Here is a 27,309-nt window from a genome sequence, read left to right as displayed (position 1 = left end):
TCTCACCAGACTTCTCAAACAACTAGGTATTATAGAGCGAATTTGCACTAAACAAAATTTGAACTTCCGTCTCAAAGTATCTCATCACATAAACCATGAATTATTGACACATTTTAATATTGTACAGATAATTAATGTGTGAATGTTGTGGTAATTTTAAATAAAAACTTACGATATTAATATCATCTCTTATCTCAAAGTGATTATCAGTTTTATTTTATTAATTTTAAATTAATTTTTAAAATCTACTACCAATTATACTTCATCAATTATACATTTATACTTCATCACTGTAGTTTGTTAAAATTTTGTATTCATCCACTGCAAAATATACTTAATATCACACATGCAATAAAAGAAGACAAATAGGTTATACACTTTTGTAAATTCTTGATAGTTTTTAGTGCTATATATTGGGAATGGGGAAAAAAATCGAAACAAAATTTAAATATACAACTTGACAAGTTAAAATGTTTTTTTATAGAATAAATTATAGTGAATTAGTCTTTTTCGAAAAAGTTAAGTAAATTAATGTTTAAATTAGAGATGGATTACAAAATATTGTTTAATTGGATATTATTGTGGTGTTTCAAATGCTAATTAATTACTATTTTGTTTGAAAAACAAAAAAAAATATATTAATATTTAATTTAATGTTTTGAATTTTAATCTTTAAAAGGTTAGTAAGGGCCTGTTTGTTTTTTATACCGTTAGGTGACTGAATTGATAAGTGACTGAATGGATATTCTGTATGGGTTAAGTCAATACAGTTGTTTTTTTGTTTATTAAGTCAAAAAACAAACACGTTTAATGACCTAATAGATTAAGTATCTTTGATTAAATCATGACTGAGTATATTAAGTTCTAAACAAACGCTACCTAAATGACTCATATGTAGGGATGAGCGAAAAGTCCCAAGTCCCGGTCGAGTTAATGCCCAAAATGGTGTGTTTGGAAAAAATAATTACCAAAATGGTGTATTTTTAAAAATATTTGCTAAAATGGTGTTCTCTTAAAAATTATTTACCATAATGGTGTTTTTATAAGTTTTATATTATTTTACTTAGAAATTAAATTTTGCTTATTTTACCATCTTTACTAGACCATTCAAACTTAAAAGCTTGAAACCAATTTTTTAAAGTAGTTATTGGACCCTCCTTGCAAAAACATACGTTAGAAACTTTTTACAATTTTTATTTAGAAACCTCCTTGATATATTGATTTAATTTCTGTAATGAAATAGACATATTAAATAAAACCTAACTTACTTTTCTTCTATTCAAATTTAATTTACAAATCAAACAGAAGTTACGCTACGTTCTTTAATTTGTTGTTTTTTATTATATGGAAAAATTCATAAATTATAACCTTTTTACACTAATTTTTTATTAAATGAACTTATTTAGTTTTCATCTATTAAGTGGAACCTATTAGGAATTTTTGGTAAAAATATTGATTTTTATGGATTTTTCCCTTTATTATATATTTAGCTTAATATTTTTTGGTAGAATGTTGTAATCTGATATTACTACTTATCTATAGAACTAAAAAGAGAATGATACATTAATTTGTATCGTATTTTAGATTTTATTTTTTTACGTTGATTGATTATCGTTACATCACGAAATATTAAAATTTATTTCTATGATAAGTTCTTAAATATCTATATCTGTACTCCTTTATAAAGCATTTTAAGATTTTATTTATTGTATTTCTTAAAAAATTAAGCATATTTTATTTTCCAAAAAAGTCTCTTTCACCATATTTATGGTTCCAAAAATGTCCCTCCACACACTACAACACTAAATTACTATATCTATCCATATAACAAATTGTCACTTCTAAAACAAAATTCCGCGCAACGCGCGGGTCATATGCTCGTATTGGTTAAATATTAGTTTGGTTTTAAGCTTTTAAGTTTTAATGGTCTATTAAAGATGGTAAAATCTAGTTTTTTTAGGCAAAATAATCAAAAATTTACAAAAACACCATTCTGGTAAATAATTTTTAGGAAAACACCATTTTAGTAAATATTTTTTAAAACACACTATTTTGGTAATTACTTTTCCAACCACACCATTTTGGGCATTAACTCAGTCCCGGTCCCGTCCTGGTACCGTCCTGATCCCAGTACCGGGAAGTGGTCCCGAGTCCCAATCGGGATCGGTACCGGTATTCACTTTTATAAGTTCACGGGATCGGTATCAATTGGTATCAGTACCGGGAAATACCGAGGAAATCCCGTTAGTCCCATCTAGTCTCGAAAAACAAAACATCTTCATCTTATATCTGTATCTTTTATGTAAATAAGTAGCTATATCCATCCATCAATTCTATTTAGATGTTTTATTGTTAACTTATATATAATTATAGTCAACTTCTAGTAACTTCTTGTACACATGTTACAGTATATATGAACAAATGTAATTTTCTCTACGTGAAATAAGCTGATTATATACAATAAGGGGCGGTCTCAAAATATCTCACCCATATATATATATAGAGAGAGAGAGGGGGGGGGAGGGGTTATTTGAGAACTCCTAAAAAAAATAACTCAAGAACTCATATACACCATTGAATCAAAGAAAATGGATAGACAAGATTAAAAATAAAAAAATCATTTCAACACTAGAGGGGTATTTTCGTCAGCTCTTTTTTTTTCTCTCTCTTACTTTAATAGAATTCTATCTAATTCACTAAAAAACTTTTATTTCACAAACCGTAAATCGTTAGACGAAAAGAAAAGAATGGGTAGTCTTAGAATTTCATCCTCTTTCATTAGATATGCGATTCGATATACTTTTGACGATTTTTTAAATTTCATTTTTTCCCCATCACGTTCATCTTACACATGTGTAAGTTGTACTTACCCATGGGCAAGTTGTATTTACCCCTAATACATCCCGCTCTAGGGTTTAAGGTTTGAAGGTCGATGGTTAGCCGTAACCCTCGGGCTTCAAACCCTAAACCCTAAAGTGTGAACCCTCATCTTTTTTAGGTTTTTAGGGTTTAGCATTTAGGGTTTAGATTTTCCAGGGTTTTTAGAATGTAGCGTCCCTCTCGGATTAGCAATTAAGCTTTAGGGTTTAGAGTTTGAAGGCTAACCCTACAACTTCAAACTCTAAACCCTAAAGCGTACCGTGTACCCGCTCTAGGGTTTAGGGTTTGAAGGTCGAGGGTTAGCTGAGGGCTTCAAACCCTAAACCCTAGAGCGAGAACCCTCATCCGTTTTAGGTTTTTAGGGTTTAGCATTTAAGGTTTAGATTTTTTAGGGTCTTTAGAAAGTAGCTTCCCCCTCATATTAGAAATTAAGCTTTAGGGTTTAGCATTTAGCGTCCTCATCATTTTTGAACTTTATAAGTAACTTACCCATGTGTAGGTTGTACTTACCCATGGGCAAGTTGTACTTACGAATGTGTAGGAAAGACCTGAAAGTAGTGAGTCGATGAACGTGATGAAAAAAAAAACTAAATTTAAAAAGTCGTCAAAAGTATATCGAATCGCATCTCTAATGAAAGAGGACGAAATTTCAAGACTACCCATGCTTTTTTTTCCATCTAACGATGTACGGTTTGTGAGATAAAAGTTTTTTAATGATTTAGATATTTTTTGATTTAATAAGAGGAGAGAGAAAGAGGGTGCTGGACAATTTTTTTTATAATGACAAACATGCCCTTCCTGATCTTGATGAATGGAGGGCTGAAATTGGTTCTCGCGTTCTTTTTTTTTTTAGTGGTTCTCAAAATAACTCACCCCAATATATACACGTATATGTGTCTGTTTGTAATCCTTAATTCTTATTCATGTATTTCGATCAGCTTGTTATTCATTCATTAATTATCATCTAAGTTCTGTCTTAATCTCTCCATTTCATCCGATTCAACCTTTATGTTTAAATGACAAATAACCATATGCTAATAAATACACATATATATCACTTGATCGAAGAAGATATAGTATTTGTATTAAAATAGAGCAGTATACTTAATTAATTAAGACAGTGATGTTAAACTAATCTTTTATATCTGCTGGTACTGATCAAATTTGATCAGTCTTATATTATATTATACTCAAATATGCAAAACATATCACTTATGATTCGCACGTTCAAGAAATCAACTTAGCGAGATTTTAAAAAATTCGGTACTAGGTGGGATTTGGTACCGAAGTCCTGGTCCCGTACCGATTTATATGGGACCGGGATCAGTATCCATATTTGGTAAAATTCGAGATTGGTACTGTCGGTACCGGGACCGGTACGGGACGGTACCAGTCTCATGCCCATCCCTACTCAAATACTTACCAAAAGCATGTTCGTACAATATATCTATACTACTATATAAAGCAAAATGTCTCATTTTTTAAGTAATTAAAACTTTGAAATGACCGTATTACTCATCTCTTTTATTCACTAATTTAAACATCTTCACCTATATACCAATAACACTCTTAATGAAATAACTTACAACATAGATCTTCCAACCATTAAATAACCATATTAACCCCTCTTATATCAATTAATTTACATTCACTACCACACCACCACCACCGCTGCACATTGCTGCCGTCATTGCACTATCGCCGCCGTATCGCGTTGGCATCCGTCTAGTGTTATGCGAATATGTTTTAGATATTTTAACAAAAACATGTGATTAAAAGCTTGAAAGTAGAAAAATAAAATTAACATCATCCGTCGTCCGTAATAATTGTGTAAGAAACAGAATTACATAATATTATGCTACAAAATTGAATTTCATTTGCTTTTTTATATATTCATTATTATTTTTCTTATGTTGATTTGTACTATAATAATAGGGAAAATGATCCGTACTGCATACTTTACCTAAACTTAGGTACTGCTAATTAAAAAAAAGTTATAAATTAAACCTTTGAATTTAATAAATATACATAGCTCCCTTGAATTTTACATAAACCCCCTTAAATTTTACATAATTCTCTTTGCTTTACCTAAGATAGGTACTGCATGCTTTACCTACCTTTCCTCATAATAATATATTAGATTTTGTTTACATAATATTGTATTAAACTTGATTGAAAATGTTAAATAAAAAAATAAGATTGAAATGTAAATATTTAGATCTTTAAGACATTTTCCCAAAAAGAATTTTAATAAATGTAATGACAATATAGATACAGAAATAAAAGATAGAAGTACAAGTATACATCTTATAAAGAGAGGCATATAATTTTGTAATCGAATAATCAAGTCTTCTAATTCATAAAATTAAAAATTATTTTAATTTATAAGATAAGGACATGCGAAAATTTAAGATGTAAGATTAAGAAATGGATTAAGTGCAATTCACTTGTCAAATAATTTATACTATTTATTAAAAAAAAATACCTTCATGTTGAAAGTTATATGGGAGAAATGTTTAAAAATGCTCTTCCATGTAATATTTACCACCCTTAAGATATGTAATATTTTTACTTAGCACTAAAATATTTTTACTTACACTACCCCTTAACATTAATGATTAAGTTATACTATCAATCCTTTATTTTTTAAAATATTCCCATTAATAATCTACATCAATCGATGTCTCATCTACCACAAATAGTCGCATCTATCACCACATCATCGCCGCCACGACTACCGCCGCATTGCGCCGGTAACGTGGTAGTTAAAAAAAATAAAATTACGCAGATGTTTGAAAGGATTAATTATTTTCAAATTGTGAATTTGTAATGCATGACTTAAACATATGGATTATTTTCGCAAAACGATGGCGTTTCATATCATCTTCTAGAAAGCAGCCACTACTTACACATCAGTACCAGACAACCAGATACCACAAACAAGATAAACTCATTTTTTGGTGGCGGGAAACATTCCTTCCAATAACAATTAAAAATGCTTCAAATCTCCGGCAAAGGCGGTGGCTTTGGCCAGCTCTTAGCCGCCGTCGCGGCCGCTTTATTACTCCGTCTATTCTCCGGCCCCGGTCCGGCGTACTTGCCGGAAACCGAAAATGAAGACGACGGAGAGATTTCCGATTCCGGAGCTTCTGTTTCCGATAAAGTTTTACCGGTGACAATCCGGTGGACTAACATCACGTGCTCTCTCTCCGATAAACCTGCAAAATCTGTTAGTATATATTTACGTTAATAATAATAATAATATCAAATACTAATTTCTGATTATAATTTTTAATAATTATTGATTGATATATGTTTAATTATGATTGGTTGATGTGGAATTTAGGTCTAATTTAAATGTGAATTGTGTATTTGAATTCTTTGTATAGAAATTAAGGAGCAAAATCTGCATTGATGCACTTTAGAAGTTATTGCCCTAAATGTTTTACCAAATTATTAATGTAACTTTTATTTTGCTACTGAACCTGCCGACAGGCTTCCGGGTAGTAAAGTCCACCCTACACAGCCAATATTCGAGTTACGGGGTGGCAACACACTTGTAGGCAGGAGTTGAACCTCAGAACCTAAGTTTCCTTTGGAAAATGTCACTAATTTGGGTTTTATTCAGTCACTTATGCATGTAAAATTAGGTAAATCGGTGACATGCCATGTCATTGAAAGACTGTTGTCATGTTATTGCTTTTATCAGCTATAGAAGGTCTCTTAGAAACATTGGTGACAGAATAAAAACTTGTTACAACAAAAGATAGAAAAATTAGTTTATTATTTACAATGACTGATTTTTGAATTTTCATCACACTTTGGTGGAATAAAATCATAAATCTTTGATTTAAGCAACTTTAATTTTTTTTTTCCCTCTGGTGAATATATATGGGATGAACCGTTGAATAATTTGTGGGTGCTTTCTTGTACTATATGACACAACGATATGGTAAATCTTTTCTGATACGCACCCTCCTGCAATTTTTCAGGTGAGGTTTTTGCTTAAGAATGTATGTGGAGAGGCAAAACCTGGAAGGCTGCTTGCACTAATGGGGCCTTCGGGATCAGGGAAGACAACTCTTCTTAATGTGTTAGCAGGTCAGACTACGGCATCACCTCGGTTACATTTATCAGGCCTGTTGGAGGTTAATGGTCAATCAATGTCCAACAAGTCCTTCAAGTAAGTTAAGCTTACATGGAGACTATCATTTGCTTCGGACTATTGTGGCTCTTTATTGATGACTTCTGTTTGGTGAAATCTCCACAGGTTTGCTTATGTCAGACAGGAGGATCTTTTCTTTTCGCAGTTGACTGTTCGAGAGACTTTGGCTCTTGCAGCTGAACTCCAGTTAAAGGGAACATATTCAAAGGAAGATAGAGATGAATATATAAACAACCTCTTGTTCAAACTAGGCTTGGTGAGTTTCATTAAATCTTTTGACTTTTTATTTTTAGTTATTTGCTAAGGCAGATTGATGGGCATATTAGACAGACCAAGATGATGATGTTGTTTTATCTTTTCTCTCTTATGATGTTTATTCCTTTATTATAATAGGTCAGTTGTGCTGATACACGAGTTGGGGATGCAAAAGTTCGTGGAGTAAGCGGCGGCGAGAAGAAACGATTATCAATGGCTTGTGAACTCATTGCTAGTCCATCAGTGATATTTGCTGATGAACCCACAACTGGTATGCATCCTTCATCTTTAGCATGTCTCTTTAACAATGTTTATATAAAAAATTCATCAAACATTTTGTTATTTATAGTAGCGCTGTTAGGACTTATGAGATAGACATAGATGTTCAATAATCTTGAGACATAGCATTAAGTTGGTAATTCTTTCAGGACTTGATGCTTTTCAAGCAGAAAAGGTGATGGAAACCCTTCGACAACTTGCACAGGATGGGCATACTGTAATATGCTCAATACACCAACCCAGAGGTTCAGTCTATGCAAAGTTTGATGACATCGTGTTGCTGACAGAGGGTGAACTTGTTTATGCTGGTCCTGCAGGGGATGAAATATTGACCTACTTCTCTAAATTCGGGTTGTTAGCTAAACCGGAATCTTGTCATCATTTGCAGTATATTTGTCATTAGTTTGGGTACAATATTAATAATTTTACAACCTCTTCCCTCTTTGCAGTCAATTCGTTTTCTAGTTATATGGGTTGGTTCAGGGTCAAAGTTTTTGTTTGCTATGACTTGTAACTTGACAATACTCTATTATTGCAAAAACTTTAAACTGATCATTGTTTAGTTTAACAGGTATATTTGCCCAGACCATGTTAACCCTGCTGAGTTTCTAGCTGATATGATATCAATCGACTATAGCTCATCTGATAGTGTTGACTCTTCCCGCAAAAGGATAGATAGTCTCGTGGAGTCATTTTCTCAACTAATTTCATCAATCTTTTATGCATCAACGCTCACCAAGCCCTTGAATGATCAAACTAACTTAAGAAGAAAATTTACAGCCAAAGGAGTAGGTGGTTGGTGGAGGCAATTTTCATTACTTCTTAAACGTGCATGGATGCAGGTGATACTTATCTTGATCTGTAATAATCGTTTTCATGAGAAGTCAATGCTAAATGTTTTGACTAATTGTAATAGAGGAGGCAGTTTTGACTTGTGTTCCATTTAGCTATGAAAGGGTCGATTTGGGTTGTATTTAGTTTCAAACAGGTCTGATGGTTGTGTTTATCCAAAACAGAAACGGGTTGAAAAGCACCTGAAGTCTATTTTTAATGGATACAACCCTCCTAAAGCGTTTCATTCAGATATCTAGATTATCATTGTAAAAGCGTGTTGTAGCATAATTCTTGAGTTGTAGGTTTATTTTATTTAAAGTAATTGGACAAAAGGTGTCTGCGGTTCAGCTGTCATCCCCACCCGTTTTGAGCATACTTAATATGACACAGTACCTAAGCCACCGATCGTGCCACCTATAATATATATTAATCAAGTCATGTGTGTTGGTTGTAATTAACCAGGCTTCCCGTGACGGGCCAACCAATAAAGTCCGGACAAGGATGTCAATCGCATCAGCTTTGATCTTTGGCTCAGTTTTTTGGAGAATGGGAAGGTCTCAGACATCAATACAGGATAGAATGGGCTTGCTTCAGGTATGTCTATGGTCACTTTGCTATGTATTCTTGCTCATACACATTTTTGTTCATCCTGAATCTAAATCTTTTGATAACTTCAACTCTTCAAGTAGCTGTAGAAATGGGACTTTTTAACATTTTTTTGTTTTTGCTTCTCATGTAGGTTGCTGCTATAAATACTGCAATGGCTGCACTTACAAAGACTGTCGGTGTCTTTCCAAAGGAACGTGCAATAGTTGATAGAGAGCGGGCAAAGGGTTCTTATATGCTAGGACCATATTTGTTATCTAAGTTGATTGCGGAGGTCCCTATTGGAGCTGCATTCCCATTATTATTTGGCACTATTCTTTATCCTATGGCACGTCTTCATCCAACCCTATCAAGGTAAAAATACTAACTGAAAATTAATAAAGATTATATTTCTATTTAGTGGGTTTGAATGTACCAAAAAATTTCAAATTTCAGATTCGGTAAGTTCAGTGGAATAGTAACTGTGGAGTCATTTGCTGCATCTGCTATGGGTTTGACTGTGGGGGCTATGGTTCCAACCACTGAAGCTGCTTTGGCACTGGGGCCTTCTCTCATGACAGTTTTCATAGTATTTGGTGGATATTATGTCAATGCAGACAACACCCCAATCATCTTTCGCTGGATTCCCCGAGCTTCTCTCATAAGATGGTTGAGTACATTCTTATGCTACCGCATCGAACTGGAAGATTTGTTTTTATTACCATAACAAGTACATTTGTCCATCTAAAAACCCTTTCTCATTACTTCAGGGCATTCCAAGGGCTTTGCATCAATGAATTTAAAGGTCTTCAGTTTGATCACCAAAATTCCTTTGATATACAGTCAGGAGAACAGGTGAGTGAATCACATACATTCTTAGTTTCATACGTTAGTTATGGTCCTTCTGTAATAGGAATGAAGTATATTAGTATATTACTGTATATTAAAGTTCTCATATTCCTGAACTGTTGGTTTTTCATGCTTGAGGTACTGGGTAAAGATCAATTTCCATGTGCATTAATTTTATTTTCATTTTCATTGGGTTAAGGGTTATATGATTTTCATATGGTTTAGGATTTTGACATGAAACGGGAAGGTCTTATTCTTCTATATAAACCAGCTGAATTTTTACATACTAGATGATTGTTAGGAGCACCAGACTTAATCATAGGTCACTTTGCGGAAAAAGTTTAAGGATCTGGCTGGTTAGTTAATGGCCAAACGGGTTACTTCTAGTACGGATCAAAAGGGGCAGAGTTGACTCAAAAGTCTTCTCATCCATAACATGTCAAACCTGATTTTAAAATTCTGAAATATGTCAATATGAATCTAGTAATTTGAATAAAATGATTTACGAGGTTTTATGTGTTAAAGATGCACTTTGGGGCAAATTTTGACTCTTTTACTGGTCAACTAGCTTTTTGAATTTTACATGTTTGATCCCATTTGAGCTAAAATATAACCTGATTGGCTTAAATGAAGCTTGTTAATACAAGAATTACTCGCTGATTGTTCATATGTAGCAGCATAGTATCCTCCTTATGTAATCTAATAATAACGCAAAATCATATCTTGTGATACAGGCTCTGGAAAGGCTTTCTTTCGGGGGTAGCAACATATCCGAGACAGTGATGGCTCAAAGTAGAATTCTTGCGTTTTGGTACTTCACCACATACCTCCTCCTAGAGAAAAACAAACCTAAATATCAACCCCTTGAACAACCACCAGTCGACCAAACTGAACCACAATTAGAGCCCGATCAGCCTGTAGAAAGTGATGACTCCCAGTCCCCGGGCCAATCATTTGAAATCCTCGAGACTCCAACTGTTGACCAAGGTAAACCCGATCCTCTGCAGCTTGAATCTCCTCCTGCTACTGCCCAACTTAGTCTGTTTGACTTAGACGGCTTCTGATTGTACATGGGCATACCAAAATATATTGTTTAATTGATCTCATACAGCAGGTTCTATCTAAAGGATATGCATGCTGATGGTGTGGAAAAAAATAAGCAACATTGCACCTCATGCAATTACCTATTACCTGTGTTCTAGGTAAAGCTCAGTAGCAGTTTTAATAAAACGTGTCAGCTTAGAATTTACATGTAAAAAAGATAGAAACAAAGAAAAAACTTACAATTGTGGCTTCTTAGTCATCATGTTTACTGGATTTTTAATTGAATCCGTCATGAATTTCTGGTACGAAGTACATGTTTGGTTCCGTCTCATTTATATTGTTATTTTGCACATTTAGCGTATTTTTTCCTAGTGTAATACAGAAAATCTTATATAACCAACTCATTCTTCGGTCACTGAGTATAAGCGACCATGTTGCTGATAAAGCAAGTTCATTTTCTCTATAAGAAAAATCGTCTACCTTCTTCCAACCACCAAAATCTATAAAATACTTGTAGACTAGTTGCAATCCCAAGCACCAAAATGACTATTAATTATTAGCAAAGCTAAATGTATATTGATTTACAAAATATAAAAATCACAAATCAGTTTAAATGAGGAATTTGAGAGAGAACTAAATACTATAATGTGAAAAGAAATAGGTTAATCTGGTTTATCCAACTCTATTGTCAAATCAGATTAACATTTTCCGCAACACTAATATATACATCATTGCTCATTCTGTATGTAGAGCGCAAATAAGAAAGAATAATCAATCAATATACCACATACTTATGTTAAAATGAATGATAAAAAGAGCACAAAAATATTAAGTATAGTTCCATTATATATGGCCAGTATTTTAATAAGTTCACATTAGGCCACATAGAAATGGTGATCGAGCTAGACAACCCTGTTAACATAATAAAAGGGTTTTAAGTCATTAAAAATATCATATAACATAATCCGACCTTAGCTCAGTTGGTAGAGCGGAGGACTGTAGTGTTAATCATAGCCATCCTTAGGTCGCTGGTTCGAATCCGGCAGGTCGGATATATTTTTTTTTTACCTTCTGTCTAAATCCTTTTACTTTGATATTTTCTTCCTTCTAGTTTTTCAAACTATATGAAGCTTTTAAAGTGTACGTTTTCTTTCCATTTTCACTTACACGTATAAGGGATATTCCTTCCCAAAACAAAAATGTGAATAGAGTTATGTGTGCATTTCATCTCTTTATATTTTGATCTCGAGATGATTGAATATGGCTTTTGTTATTAGAATTATCAGAAAGCTATGACTATCTGTATCTCGTTTCTTTATAATCTCATTTGCTCATATTTTGCTCTCTAATTGATTGGATATAGTAGTTGTTAAAGTACAAGTATAAATTATGTAGTATGACAATTAGTTAGCCAAATTCATAAATAACTCATTTTGATATGTTGCATCCGAATCCGAATGGTTGTACCTAACTTATCACAACTATTTCATTCGTTTAAAACACTGTAAATCACTTGCCTTCTTGAGTCATTAGTGGGACCAAAAGATACATTAAAATTAAATTTGTTCTTGTTTGGTGCAAAAAAGCATATTTGTTAGACTCTAAATAATTAACTACTCGATAAACACTGTCAAATAACAAGAACGGACCGATTTACAAATTTTATTAACCACAAAATTTAGTGAAATGCCCCAGATGTTTTTTGTAGATTGTTTTTTTTCCACATGTTTCGCCGTCAAATTATCTATTATTATAAAAGTTTATATTTGGTTACCTAAAACTCAGGATCCATCATCTAAGGCTAAAAGGAGTGGGGCTATAAGGGGAAGCGGGGATAAATGTCATGTGGTGCCAAGTAGGCAAGAGAGTTTTGGTGGGAAAAGGGGGGAGTGAGGCATATTTAGGGGTGGGGGGATAAATGTCATGTGTCATCCATGTTTCACCTAGCATTTTATTTTTTTTAACTTTTTACTTATTCTTTTTAACTTTTTTACTTCAAAACATAACACAACCATATTTAAAACATCCCACATAATTTAAAAAAACAAGTTCATTACATAACAATTTTTAAACAACTTAAACAAACTAAAATTAAACATAAGAAAGTCCAATACTTAAACAAATTAAACAAACTAAAATTAAACAAACTAACGATATTTCTCCCTATATTCTTCTTTCGCCTTCTCCATGATTGATCTATCTTCTTCATTAAGATAATCGTAGTCGGTGCTCAACACCTTCAATTGTGCTAGCTTGACTTGAGTATTTTTTGATTCAAGTCTTTTTCGTCCGATCTCCACCTTTTGTTTGCCCAAATTGATCCGCTCCCTAGTCGCCTCAAACAAACCATCCAACTTCTTCGAGAGATTATCAAACGTCTCCGGGTACCTAGCCACCGCTTTTCCCTTGCCCGAAGAACTCGACGACCCTCCATGAGCGGCTCTCTTAGCCGCGTCTCTCCCGCCCGGGCGCTCCGGGAACGCCGACTCATCCTCGGTGATGTCATTTAGATCAAACTCGAAACGTGCATCCGAACCTTTTTATACATAAAAGATACAACATGTTTAATTTTAATAAAACATAAAACATAAAGTTAGTCACATAAAGAAATGAAATTTATACCTTGACTTTGTGGTTCGTTGGAGAATGATATTTTCGACCTTTTTGTGGTCGGTTCTCCACGGGTTGTCTTAACATTCGAGTTGGTCACATAATAAAACTTCGAAGAATATCTAAGCTTTTCCCAAATATCCAAAAACTTGAAATGCGTCTTGTAAGTCCCATGAAACTCGGCGAGAGCTCTCTTAGTCATATCCGCATCATTTGCACCACTTTGATGATTGTTCGCGTTAGTGAGACGAGTGTAGATTGAATTGAAGTTTTGGATGAATGGACGCATGACCCTCCATTTTGCACTAACCGTCTCCGGGTCACGATAATCTTTCGGCTTCTTCAAAATTGTTCTCTAAGCATCCGTTATCCTTATCCAATACGTCTTCTCCTTTTGAAAGTTAGCTAATAAAAACAAGAAAAAAATGCATATTTGTTTTATATATGTAACCGAAAAAATATATATAAATTTGTATATATTTCCGAAAAAAACATATAAATTTATATATATACCGAAAAAAATATATATATATGTATATATAACCGAAAAAAAATGTATACCTTCCTCCGGGTCTTCGGTAACCGCTAACCAAGCCGTGCATAGCGTCATTTCTTCCTCCCGTTTCCATGGAATCGAGGGAGCTCTCAACCTCACTTCGCCGGGTGCCTTCTTTTTGTGTGAACGCTTCTTGGACTTTTCGGGTTGAGTTTCGGGTTGAGATTCGGGTTGCGTTTCTTGAACAATTTCAACATCGGGGGAAACGGGCCTTGGTGATGGTGGTCTTGACGATGATACTCTTGGAGATGGAGTGTCGATAACTTGTTGTCGATCTATAAAAAAAGACATATATAAAATATATATATGTACCCAAAAAATAATATAAATATATATATGTATACCGAAAAATTATATATAAATATATATATATACCGAAAAAAATAATATAAATATATATATGTATATATACCGAAAATTATATATATGTATATATATATATACCGTAAATTATATATATTATAAAAGAAAGACATAAATATTATATAACAGAAAGACATATGTATAATTATAAAAATATAATACAATATAAAAAGTTACCAAAAAATGAACCTGGTGTGTTTTGTGGTGGCGTAAACCCACTAAAACCGTAACCATCTTGTCGTGGCGCAAAGTATAGTGTAAAACCCGGCATTTGTGGTGGCGTAGAACCTATTTGTTGGATCATTTGGAACAACATCGCGTTTGATAGCATATTAGGATCGTCTTGTTGATTTTGATTGTTAGGACGGATAAAACGATTATTATTATTATTATTATTATTATTATTATTATTATTATTATTATTATTATTATTAAAAGGGTTAAAGTTATTATTTGAAAACAATGTTAAAAAAAGAAGAAGAAGAAAGTGTAAAGAAAAGAGAAGATGAAAGAATATATGAATTTGTGTAAAAAGTGTATGTATATATAGATGGTAAATTTAAATTTAAAAGGTAAAAACAAATTTTTTTTATTGATTGTGCCGTTACAACGGCTGGATTTTTTGGGAGAATCAAAATTTTGGGCGAGAAATATTTATCGTCAAAAGGGAGGGAGGGCTTAATCGGCTAAAGGGATTGGTGTGGGGTGCGGAAAAAGGGGCAAAAAAGGGGCTTAATCGGACCACTCCTTATAGCCTAATTCTTTTAAATTATAAAACGTAGGATTTTTGTCATATTATCCGTATCTTAAACTGTTACTTTATTTTATAATAACCATAATAATGTTCTTCTTTAGAGTTCTATTAAGAATGCAGCTTGAGAGAAAGGTTACGGTCCAATATGTCATTTTCTACTTCAATTATGAAGTTATCGAATCATAACAAACGTCATTGTCTACAAGGATAATTAAAAGTTATTTTGATAGAGATTGATCTAATAAAACAAATATTCATGCAGCTTTTCTTATAACAATATTTGGTAGTTCTTATCTTGGTTCTTATGTGTCGTCATTATTTGCCTTTCTTCAAATAAGCTTTTAACTTAACTATACATTGACTCAAACTATCCATTGTCTCATTAACAATATACACTAACCTTATAAAAACTAATTTATTTCTTTCATCTTAATTCTTAATCAATAAATTTAAAAGTATAGATATAGACTAATAATATACCAACGCAGTGCGGCGACGGTGGCTGCTGGCGGTAGTGGTAATGACGGTGAGTGTTGTTTGTAATTGATAAAGGGAATTGATGTAAAAAAGATATTTAAAAAATAAAGGACCATGTAAATTAACTCAACAAAGATAAAATAGTATTTTACATGTAGAAAACATTCAACTCAACAAGTATTATTAATATATTTTTTTTGTTTATTCTTATATGTTTGTAAATTGTAAGCGCATTTCTCTTTTTAAGTAGAAATTTTTTTTTTTTGAACAAGAGTTTACTTAATAGAGGAAGAAAGAAATTGCTAGTAAGAAACTAGCTGATATAAGAGAGTAACGATCTGACACCAAACATAAAGCAAGAATTCAAAGTAGGCTACAAGAAAAACATACACATAAAAGATTATAAATTTTATTTTGACAAACATAAATTTTATTTTCACATTATTACATTTCAGATGATATAGCTTTTGTTCTGTTATAATGCTAATCATGCATCGAGTAATTTTTCATTTTGCCCTCACCAATCGCCTTTGGTCACCGATATTTAATTTGTACATTGCTCCAGGTGAGTTTTTTTTTTCTTAGTTTTTTTGGTGGTAAATAATGTTTCTCATCAAAAGAACTTTAAATCACGAATTTAATTTGGGATGAGACTTTTTAACATGGACTCAATATATTTTTTTTAACAGTTAGTCGGTATTCAATATCAAAAAATACTTCACCATATAATGGTGAAGCCATGCATGTACTTTATACTATGAGATGTAGACCATAAACCGTTATAGGTGATTCAGGAAAAAACTTAAAGACTTGTCACTTTTAAGTTTTAAGCGAACTTCAATATATATTTAGACTTAACAATTTTATATACTTTTTAAAAGATACATGACATATCGACTCCAATATATATTAATCTTTTTTTCCATTTTAAATGAGTTATAAATTATATTAGTTATTTTGACGCAATATATTAAATAGAGTCGGTATCTAAATAGTAGTGTGCAGTGCACCAACTCCACACATGCCACATATTAAAAACTGCTAACCAATCTCTTCATTAAACTAACTTTTTATGGGTCCTATTTCTACGTGTCAAGTGTCAACATGTGGAGTTGTGGACTATACACACATACATGTGCAAAATTGCAAATGGTAACATTTGTTAAGTTTCAATATCCTCTAAATAAAAATAAAATAATGTATTTAATATGCCTAGATAGTAAACTTAAAGTATACCTATCAAAGTAACAAGATGTAAATTCATGAATCAATAATAAGGATTAATAAATTGTATAATACATGTGATAACAAGTAAATTTCTTTTGAAAGGTGTAAACTCGCAAGAGATTACATATCTTACGTTGTTTTAATCGGTTAAACTAGAGATCCCCTCACCCTTAATACCTAGTAGGTGAAGAAATCTTCAACTAAATCGTCTGAAGACATAACATTTAATTGAGATAAAACTTTGCCCCCTCTACAGGACTCAAGTCTGTTTCACTGGATGACTTTATTTATGAAATTCCTTGAAAAAACTTATTTCCATGTCTTGAACTCGAAACTTCCGACATGTAAAGCTGGTGCTCATTAACAAATAATAAAGTATGCGTATGATTAAGCATTGTTTTTAAGTATATGTATCATTAATGAAAAAATAATGACAATTATGATTAATTTAATATGTGTAAATATGTATTTAAAAGTTTTAAAATAGTTTTTGAGTTCGAGATACAAGTTTTCCTGATAATAATTAGGTCTTTACTTTTTAAAAAAATTATAATTAAATATATCAAAAGATAATGTCGTTGGATCTAAAATCACCATTAAAAAGGAACTAGAATGATGAATTCTACTCGTATTCTTTTCAATCTTAAGTATGAGCGTATATGTTATCATTTGATTTTTTAGGCAAATGTTTAAAATTATCAAATTAATCATTTTTGTTGATTTTTTTTTTTCTTTCAAAAACCTAGGTGTTTATCAATTTTATAAGGAAATTAGTAAATGTGACTAATTTCATAGACAAAAACACGTTTTAAAATATGGTGTTGGACACATCATATGAAAGGTTAAGATTAAAATGAGAATAAATAAATTTATGTGTTAATACCGACTACTAATTTGTTGTTTAAATAAATAAATAAAAAATTTAAACATCTTTTAAATCTAACAAATTAATCACATGTATCACACTATCTTGCAATGAGATGCTATAGTTATTTTTAAATAATTATTCAAGTTGATTGCAAAAATGGTATCTATACTATAGTTTGTACAATTTCATATATTTGATTTTTATAAAAGTTAAAAGAAATTGCATTTTTGGTCCCTGTGTTGTCACATTAGTTGCAAATTTAATACAAACGTGCTCAAAGTGATGTTTGTGGTCCATGTGATATCACATCTGTTGCATCATTGATCCAAAATTAACTGGCCGTCTATTTTTCTACGTTAGTGTGATCATGTGCCAAACATGTGAGACGTAATTATGTCATTTTCATGCAAATAGTAGCTATGAAGATTTTCAAATCCAAATTTGTTATTGAAAAAGTAGATCTATGATTTCTGTCACTCCTAAATTAATTTCTCAAACATAAATTGAAAACGAAAACTTTTGTATCTATATGTATCTTTTATAACAAAAGAAAAATAAGATCCCAACAAACAAAATTTTGTTTTCCAGATCTTAACAACATCACTCACCACCATCATTTTCATCCAACAATTACCAGATCGGAAGAAAATAAAAGAAACCAAAAGATACAATAGGAGGCTAGATTTTTGGAAGGCTTGAATCTTTATTAAACGAACTCCGTATGGAGCAAATAAATAATTTATGGAATCTCTCAACTATCCTTTACAATCTCTGACAGTCACTAATGCCGACAACCGCTACTACGTCGCTAGCAAACAAAAACAGCCATAAATTTTTTATTTTTCGAGATGAATTTCCTAGGGTTTGGATATCCGGTCTCCAGAAATTTAAATGAGAAACGCATCGCTGGAGCTGAGCGTATAGGCATCATGAGACACCAATTAAAATTTCATTATGATCCGACGGTTCAATCTCCAGGAAATTGCCGATCTTTGCAATTGATCTCAACAAAAACAAGTTTTCACCCTTTTTTTCTTACTTTTTCTTTTTTTTTCCTTGGGAAACTCATCAGTTTTTTAAATTAATATAATGGGTTTTAGTTTGATATGGTGAGGTTGATTTGGATATATATGAAAAAGATTGGATGCATATGTTATATATATATATATATATATATATATATGTTGTTGGTGGATTAAAGATTGCAAATAGGGATGTGAAAAAGCCTATAGGATATCTTAGGTGTTCTTTGTTTAGTGGAAGTGGAAGAAGTAAGAGATGAATTGACATAATTACCCCTCACATGTTTGGCGCATGACCAAACTAACGGAGAAAAATAGACGGCCAGTTAGTTTTGGACTAAGGATGCAACTAATGTGATATCATAGGAACCACAAACACCATTATGCACACATTTAAATTAAACTTGCAACTGATGTGATAACATAGGAAACAAAAATGCAATTCGTTCTAAAAGTTATAGTCAATTCCATTCATAATAACCCATTATTTTGTTGCGTTTTTCATGTTTGTGATGGACGCGTCAATATATTCATCGGTTAATATACTACACATTATATGACTTATCACATGTCTCGCATGAAACAGTTAAACCGTATATTTTTAAGCCAGGTAAATTTTCTAACGAAAACCCTTTTATATTAAATATATATTATATATATATATATATATATTAAAACAATAAGAATCCTAGCTTTTTAAAGCTCTCACCTCAACTCAAAGCTATATTTAAATGTTGCCACATAGGATTTAGCCTATGTGTCATCTCCACCCTTTTTTGTATATATTTATTTAAATAGATTTGAATTATTTAGGTAAAGATTATAACAAATAAGATAGTTGTAATTTATTTCTTTGAGAGAATAATTCTATATAATCTTTTTAAAGATTATATTTAATAAATCAATCTTTAACATATCTAAATTTTGATAAGCTATTCAAACATATTTATTTTGTTAGTTATTTGCATAACTTGACTTTTATTCACTTCGTAAAACTTTGGTAAGGTACAATATGAATGACTTCTCATAATAATTAAATTACATATAACATTGAAGAATCTTAGATGAATACGGATATGGACCGATGATATACAGGTCAAATATTTTATTTTTGTTTCCGACATATTTATAAGTTGTGCATTGGTTTGAATCATTATTTGGGTCAGTTACTTCTACTATGTTTTTGCTTTCAGTTATTTTGTTTTAATCATCGACAATGAAAGAAGCATGATGATATTTTTATTGTTTATACTCTTCGTGTGGTATAATAGTTATAAGTGTTTTATGAATTAAATGGTCCATACTATTGTTAAACATATAAATTATTACATGGTCAATTGTATGTTGCTCTAGCTATGCAAAATTTTAGTTTGATAGTATAGTAGTTGTAATATCTTTTTTTTTTATTTGTATTGGTGTATCTACATAGTTCATGCATACAATAGAGTAACTGAAAAATCCGTGCACACTATAACTTTTTTATCTTAGTTATTATCAACATTTTCACGCACTTATCCCTAAAAATAAAGAACATAATAATATTATGCTAACTAAACTAAATTTTATTAATTATCAATGTCATGTTAAAATATTTGATAAATCAATTAAACAACAGCATATTGTGCGGGTAAAAAACTAGAATGGAGTATATAAAACGATATAGTAGGGTTTTGTAAAAAAACAAAACCCGGTAAGTAACCCGCCTTTTCCTCTTTCACAATCTTTGGTTTCTCTCTATATATATATATATATTCCTGTGTGGCTGTGTATATTTATTTATGTATAAATATAAATAAAGATTTATCTTACAAGATTTCAACATTATATATAGACAGGAGTAACATGATCAACTAAAAGGACTAGTACATGTGCTACCGGACTGCTGGAGTTAGATATATGACTGTCTTATATATAGATGTATACCGACTGAGATTTTGCAACAGTAGTGACTCAACATTGATCAATCAATAATGATGGGGAACAATAAGCACCTGCCCATTTTTAATGATAATGTTGTTGTTTCATTATTGTTGCTGTTGCTCATTTTCATCTTCAGTTGTACTTGTGCTTCAGCAGCTCTGATCACTTCATTCCATAAAGATCAACTCACATCTATCCTAGGTCAGTTAATCTTCATTTCAACTCACATATATTAGTTAAGGATTTCTGTGGGTTTTTTTATATGCATAATTTACTTTATTTCTAGTATAATAGTATAATTGTTGGATTTTGTGACATATGAAAATTCATTGATTTTTGTGGCGAATAGTTTTTGACAATTTTTTGTTCATTTTTGGTGATTTGACTTGATATTAATCTTTATATAACCATCCAACTGACTGTAATGACTTTCTTGAGGTTATAGGGTTCTGATTGATTTTTGAGTTGAAATTTATTAGAATATATGTAGCATTTGAGGGACATTTGATTGATTATACTTGTAGGGGAAGATAGTGTGGGACATTCGAGAAATGGGATCTTGAGCTCTTCATCCTCAGCTGAAGCTCCTGCTCCTGCCAATGAACCATCTGATGCACTTGTGTTGGCAGGGTCAAGAACAAAGAGGCCTGATATCCTTAACAAATTCAGGCGGTATCGAGGTGGATGGGATATTACTGATAAGCATTATTGGGCGGTAAGTTCTGTTTGTTTTATATAGTTGATCCATATGCTGTAGTTATCTATTTCAAGGTCGTTTAGATGTGCGTTTTCAATTTGATTTGTACACTCGGATGACCGGTTGCTTAACTCTGTTGTTTTGTCTAAACGATCTAATCTTAAATCTACTTTCCTAGCTGCAATAAACAGTTTAAACACACATCTAAATACCCCGTTGGTTTGAGTTAGGGATGTTAGCCAGATCATGTAGGATTTGTCAAAATTAATTCCAGATGCAACAGTTAAATGGATTGGCTACTAGGATTGTTAGGATCTATCTCTATTCCAACCAGATACATGGATAAAGTTTTCTCTATTCAGGTCACTCGGGGAGGGTGAATCTTTGACTCAAATGTACGCGGCCTAACATGGTTTTCCCCGTGACTGCTTTCAAACCTTTTTCCTGGCAACCCCCATCCCCAATATGTTTACTTAGGTAGATTCGAACCTAAGACCTTTTGTGAGGACATCCTGAAGTCTGACCACTAGGCCTCCTTGGTGGTTGTTTTATTATGATTCCAACCATTTACACATAAAGAAATAAAGCGACTTGTTTCAACTTATGAACTGAAAATGTATTGGTATTGTATACCATACAGCTCTGTAAAGCAAATACCTCTAAATCTTGGACTTAGATTCTTTAGTAACATCGTGTACAGTCTGTTGGATTTACAGGGGCTGCTGCTCTGATTCTTGCTATCTTGTGGTTTCTGCTATTTGGGCTAGCCATGATCACACATCACTTTTTTGGATGGAGACTAATAGATATCAAAGGCAAGGAATCCCGACGTTCCCAGATGATATGCCTGATTTTGCTTATCATTTTCACATGTGCGGCAGCGTAAGTACCTCAAACCACATGAGTACCAAGATTATGGCTTATTCCGGAAAATTGAAAAACAAAAGAAAATGATTGGAGGTGGCAATATGGGCTGGTTGGGTAATGAGTCAAAATGGATTCTTATAGTGAAACAGATTGGGTCATTCTAGTTTACCCAAAGTCCCAAACCACTTTTTTGTCCAAATATTTTACTTTTGTATGTATAGTGTTACATTTGGGTCTCAAACTATAGAAGAACAGTTGGTATTACGATTTGATAAAGCAAGTTTTAAGATTGAAACCAGAGAAAGCCAATTTGTTAAGAATCTTATTTTCATTCAGGACTGGATGCATCCTACTTTCAGTCGGGCAGGATGAGTTTCATACTGAGGCGGTGGACACGTTAAATTACGTTGTTAACCAATCAGATTACACTGTTCAGACACTAGTAAATGTTACTGGGTATTTATCACTAGCAAAAACCGTCAACGTGGCACAGTTTTATCTTCCTTCAGATGTAAAAGACAGTATTGACAAGCTAAATGTTGACTTAAAAGCCGCCTCAGATACGTTGGGTCGAAAAACTCACCAGAGTTCAAGAAAAATAAGAACCGTCTTTGATGCTGTGTATACTTTATGAACTCTTTCATTTTTAGTTTTAGTATGACGTTTGCATATTTGTAAATTGATAAACCAGTTTTGTTTGTTTATTTCAGGCGATCTTCAATGATTACGGTTGCAATAGTAATGCTTGTAGTTTCTATTCTAGGCCTTTGTAAGTGTTCATAAAAAGTTCGATTTTTCTATAATTCTTCCTCCTTTACCATACTGCTGATTACATTTCTTATGTTTGTATTTGTATTATAACAGATTTGTCAATTGTTGGTCACAAGAATGCAATCCACTTGTAAGTTTTTTTTGTGTGTGTTCTTTTTCTGGAGTGTGATTTCATTACTTCATTTTGCCTGATCAAAATTTTCTTATTTGTGCAGATTTGTTATTGGTGGATGGTTGCTTGTTGTGGTTACTTTTATTCTATGTGGCGTTTTTGTGATCCTCAATAAGTAAGATAAAGATCATATCTTGATGCTCTATTTGAAACAAAGTTCATGCTTTAAAACTGCTAGTTTTGACTATAGAATTCAATTGGATCTCCTTCATGAACCCGATAGAGATGCCAACATTGGCCCGTTTACTTGAATCCTTACTGACTTACCTCTTTGATTTCTCTTATATCTCTTGCGGGTCAAAGGGGTAAAGAAATAATATAGCTAAAAAGGTAAGATGTCAAATGGCCTAGCGGGTCAAAAGTAGGACCCGCCTGTGTGAACCAGCATTGAAAAGTTACTTATTTTGCTTTGAATTCATTTTGACTGTTACTCAATCCGTCCAAATTACCCATCCTATCATGGACTGTGCCATTCATTTGTTGTCAGATGGTATAAAAAAGAAACTACTAACTAATAGTTTTTCTACAGTGCAATCTCGGACACGTGTTTGGCTATGGACCAGTGGGTGGACCACCAGCATGCAGAAACTGCTCTTAGTAACATTCTTCCTTGTGTTGACCAGAGAACGACGAACCAGACTTTATATAAAAGTAAACAGGTTATCAATGATCTTGGAAATATAGTCAACGGATTCATAGGGTCGTATGCCAATTCATATGGGCTGCCATCAGGAAATTCCAACTTTTATAACCAATCGGGCCCTCTAATGCCATATGTTTGCTCTCCATATGACTCGCAACTCCAAGAACGAGATTGTTCATATGGAGAAGTCTCGATGGCAAACGCCTCCCTGGTACGTTACAAAGTTTACATTTTAAGTTCAGTTTTTAGTTCAACTAGACCACTTTTCATCCTCAAGATTTAACTTAACGAAGTCATGGATTAATATGAGCTTTTTGTAGATGTGTATATACATGTATATTTTCCATATCCACATTATGATTCTTTTAAAATCAACAACAAATCATACGAAATATGGAAGTTGGGTATTTCAACCCATTTACTTATGAAGTTGGGTATTATCTCTAATGGGTTGAACATGATGAAAAAGTAGTTTGTATTATAATAAGAAAACTGGCCATATGGGTCAAATTTGCTGTAAATGTAGTTTGAATGCATAAATCCTCGTAAATCATCTAAAAAAATTTACTAAAAACAAGTGTTCAGGTTAACCCGGTCTATTTAGCATACGTGTTACCCAACCCACCCATGCTGCCACCACCATTTGCGTAACTTACCAATTATGACTTTCGGCATGTAGGTATGGCAAAATTACACATGTACAGTCTCGGAAGCTGGAATATGCACCACCACTGGAAGATTGACACCCGAGATGTACCAGCAACTAGTCGGGGCAGTGAACATAAGCTACGCCCTCCACCATTACACTCCACCGTTACTCAGTTTCCAGGACTGCAATTTTGTCCGGGAAACATTCACAGCCATTACCTCTGACCATTGTCCACCGTTACAACACCACCTGCGGTTAGTGAATGCAGGTTTAGCCCTAGTCTCTGTAGGAGTAATGCTTAGTCTTGCACTTTGGATAGTATATGCAAACCGCCCCCAAAGGGAGGAAGTGTTTGCTAAGATTACATCCAAGATTAAAGGCAAATGCAATGGAAAGCTGTGTCGTGGTGACCATACAGTCGATGTGCAAACGAGAAACATAACAAGTCAAATAACCGAAGTTTGAGATGTAAGAAAGTATTAGATTCTAGAATGATTCCAAAATCGGGTATTTTCTTGTTGTAAACTATGTATAGTTACTTTCGGCTGTGATCTAAGATCTAGTCGAGCATGATTTTGAGGTTCAATAATTTCCCCAACCGCCAATAAGGCAATAATGTATTTGATCTTATTCAGTTCTAATGTTTTACAATGAGTTAAAATATACACAGCAGTCGTATGAGCTCATATGAATCTGGACCCATAAGAATAGCAGATTTAAGCGGGTTATGCCATACATAATCCAGGGTATATCACCCTCTAATGGGGTCCTAAAATGATCATTTTTGGGGCAAAAGAAGAGTCGTATTTTAGTATATATTTTTGGTTATATTTAAGGCAAGTTGTAAACAAATGAGTCAAAAATGTATGCTTTGATGTAACCTACTATGAGGATTTAAACCTATAAATCAATAAGACCCATTATATAAGTTCGTTTAAGTTTCAATAACGATCAAGGCACTTTTATTAAAGGATAAGAAAATTGTTACGAGCCAATTAGGATTTAGGCCTTTAGGATAATAGGTAAAATTATATACCTTTTTTGATCCAATAGTGACATCCTTCAACACACAAAATACTTAACGAAAGTCAAACATATAGAAAAGTCAAGATACTAAACGAAATGGTGATGAAATTTCATACAAAATAGCGTGAGAATAATGTTCTGACAGATCTTGATTCACCATTTAACTATGGCTTCAACTTGTAAAGAGAGGCTTTTTAATTAATTGTAAAGTTTACTTCAACACACAACACACATATCATTAAGTCAACGTATGTGGATTGCTTCCATACTTAAATCAGAGTTTAAAAGTAGCAATCTTTCTTTCTATAAAGTTTAATTTGGACTCAATGAAATTGGTTTTGATGCATTCATTGAACCAGTAAAGTAAACAAACGACTATGCTTAGTTGCTAGTTATAGAATACTGAAAAATAACAAAACACATATATATGCTTAGTTTGACATTTTCTAAAAATATTGTTCATTCAGGAGATATTCCTGCAACTCTATTACACTTCATATGCAATGTATGATATATGTATCTACAAGAATTCATCGACGCAAACCATATCGACTCGTTCTAATCGTACACCAAAATTGCATAATTCACACATTTGTACTTTATGAATCGTATCACTTATACATCATGTACATGTGAGTGATAATAACAATTAACATATCCGTAAATTCACTAAATTGATCCTTTTTATATGCTTAAAAGCATAGACGGACATTAAAACTGACAGGATTCGAACCCAAGACCCGTTCACATATTATGGACCTTACTATATTGAATGCATACAATAAAAACAATTAACACTACTATTTCAAATTTACTATTCTAAAAATGCTTAATTATAGTAGTAGTTATATATGTCTATCTTGCATAAATAGGCTCCTCCTTAATAGTATCCAAGAAAGGCTTTCTTGATCTACAAACCGCTAATCTATAACTAAACTCGGGCACTTCAATCACCAATCTAGGCTGCTGGACCACCTCCTCATCCTTCACCTGCTGATCACCACTCGTATCTGGTGATATCTTGCCAGCTGAAATCCGTTTAGCCGCGTTATTACCAGCCATCCAAAAAACCGCCATATCAGCTGGAGTCACCATAGAATTCACTCTTCTCATAGGAAACATGATATATATATTTCCTGGCTCTAAATCTTCATCAGCAGATAATGGTGAGAATCTTTGGTTAATGTTTAAAGACTTTGTGTTAACTAAGAAAAAGCTAGGACACTCTAGCATGATCTCGGCCGCCTTAACTAGCTCGCGAAATTGCCTTATTTCGCCCGATGGAAATATAACTCTAGCTGCCTTGTTGTTTTTCATTATAGGAGAGATTATAAAAGTGCATGCTGATACATAGTTTCCCATGTTGTTCTGTTTTGTAATTTTTGGTTGTGTTCAAGAAAACTATAATGTTGTGTTTTTTGTGAAATGTTTGGTATAGTTTGAGTAGACATATGAGAAATATATATATGTGTATGTATGTAAAAGTTTTGCGCGTTGAGGGGGTGTGAAGGAAAATAGTAGGAAAGTGGGATGGTATGGGACTATGAGGGGTGGATTTTTAATTTTGATTTTTTTTATATGGTTTGGGGCATGAGGAAAGTATGGTGGGATGGTGGACAATTGGTGTCGTGTGGGTTTGATTGGCAATTTTGTGGAATAAATTAAGTCGGTCAAAGTTAAAGGGTGAAAGTGAAAGTTTAACATATGCTAAACTTAACAAGTGGTCATGACTCAAAGTGTATATATATGAAACGGTCAAATCTAATGCTCCATATAGTATATGATGACTTTTGTTA

At 32.8% G+C, this 27,309-nt stretch overlaps 3 protein-coding genes and 1 non-coding gene across 6 annotated transcripts; 3 read left to right on the top strand and 1 right to left on the bottom strand.

The window, feature by feature from the left end:
* The first annotated feature begins 5,805 nt into the window (after window positions 1-5,805).
* Window positions 5,806-11,196, top strand: LOC122595368 (ABC transporter G family member 7). Of its 3 annotated transcripts, none has more exons than XM_043767719.1 (12): window positions 5,806-6,109; window positions 6,873-7,063; window positions 7,151-7,301; window positions 7,439-7,571; window positions 7,729-7,930; window positions 8,151-8,421; window positions 8,876-9,007; window positions 9,153-9,373; window positions 9,455-9,667; window positions 9,769-9,853; window positions 10,582-10,834; window positions 10,959-11,196. In XM_043767719.1, exons 1-12 carry the CDS (start codon window positions 5,876-5,878, stop codon window positions 10,970-10,972), a joined length of 2,100 nt encoding a protein of 699 aa, XP_043623654.1. In that variant the 5' UTR covers window positions 5,806-5,875; the 3' UTR covers window positions 10,973-11,196. The 3 variants fall into 3 exon arrangements, with proteins under 3 accessions (XP_043623654.1, XP_043623653.1, XP_043623655.1); XM_043767720.1 differs by having other exon boundaries at window positions 5,809-6,109; window positions 10,962-11,196; XM_043767718.1 differs by having other exon boundaries at window positions 5,808-6,109; window positions 10,582-11,196.
* Window positions 11,197-11,856: 660 nt separating this feature from the next.
* Window positions 11,857-11,943, top strand: TRNAY-GUA. Its single transcript is given in 2 exon segments — window positions 11,857-11,893; window positions 11,908-11,943. It is a non-coding gene; the product is annotated as a tRNA-Tyr (tRNA).
* Window positions 11,944-20,607: 8,664 nt separating this feature from the next.
* Window positions 20,608-25,129, top strand: LOC122598146. Its single transcript, XM_043770745.1, has 9 exons — window positions 20,608-20,889; window positions 21,213-21,403; window positions 22,086-22,267; window positions 22,589-22,873; window positions 22,963-23,021; window positions 23,117-23,153; window positions 23,239-23,310; window positions 23,725-24,049; window positions 24,518-25,129. The coding sequence occupies exons 1-9, from the start codon at window positions 20,739-20,741 to the stop codon at window positions 24,950-24,952; spliced, it is 1,737 nt and encodes a 578-aa protein (XP_043626680.1). The 5' UTR covers window positions 20,608-20,738; the 3' UTR covers window positions 24,953-25,129.
* Window positions 25,130-26,368: 1,239 nt separating this feature from the next.
* On the bottom strand, window positions 26,369-26,875 carry LOC122597381. Its single transcript, XM_043769981.1, has one exon. It carries the CDS (start codon window positions 26,873-26,875, stop codon window positions 26,369-26,371), a length of 507 nt encoding a protein of 168 aa, XP_043625916.1.
* Window positions 26,876-27,309: the final 434 nt, after the last annotated feature.

This window comes from Erigeron canadensis, chromosome 4 (assembly GCF_010389155.1).
Source record: "Erigeron canadensis isolate Cc75 chromosome 4, C_canadensis_v1, whole genome shotgun sequence".
Classification (NCBI taxonomy): domain Eukaryota; kingdom Viridiplantae; phylum Streptophyta; class Magnoliopsida; order Asterales; family Asteraceae; genus Erigeron; species Erigeron canadensis.
This window is presented reverse-complemented; position numbering and strand designations above follow the sequence as displayed.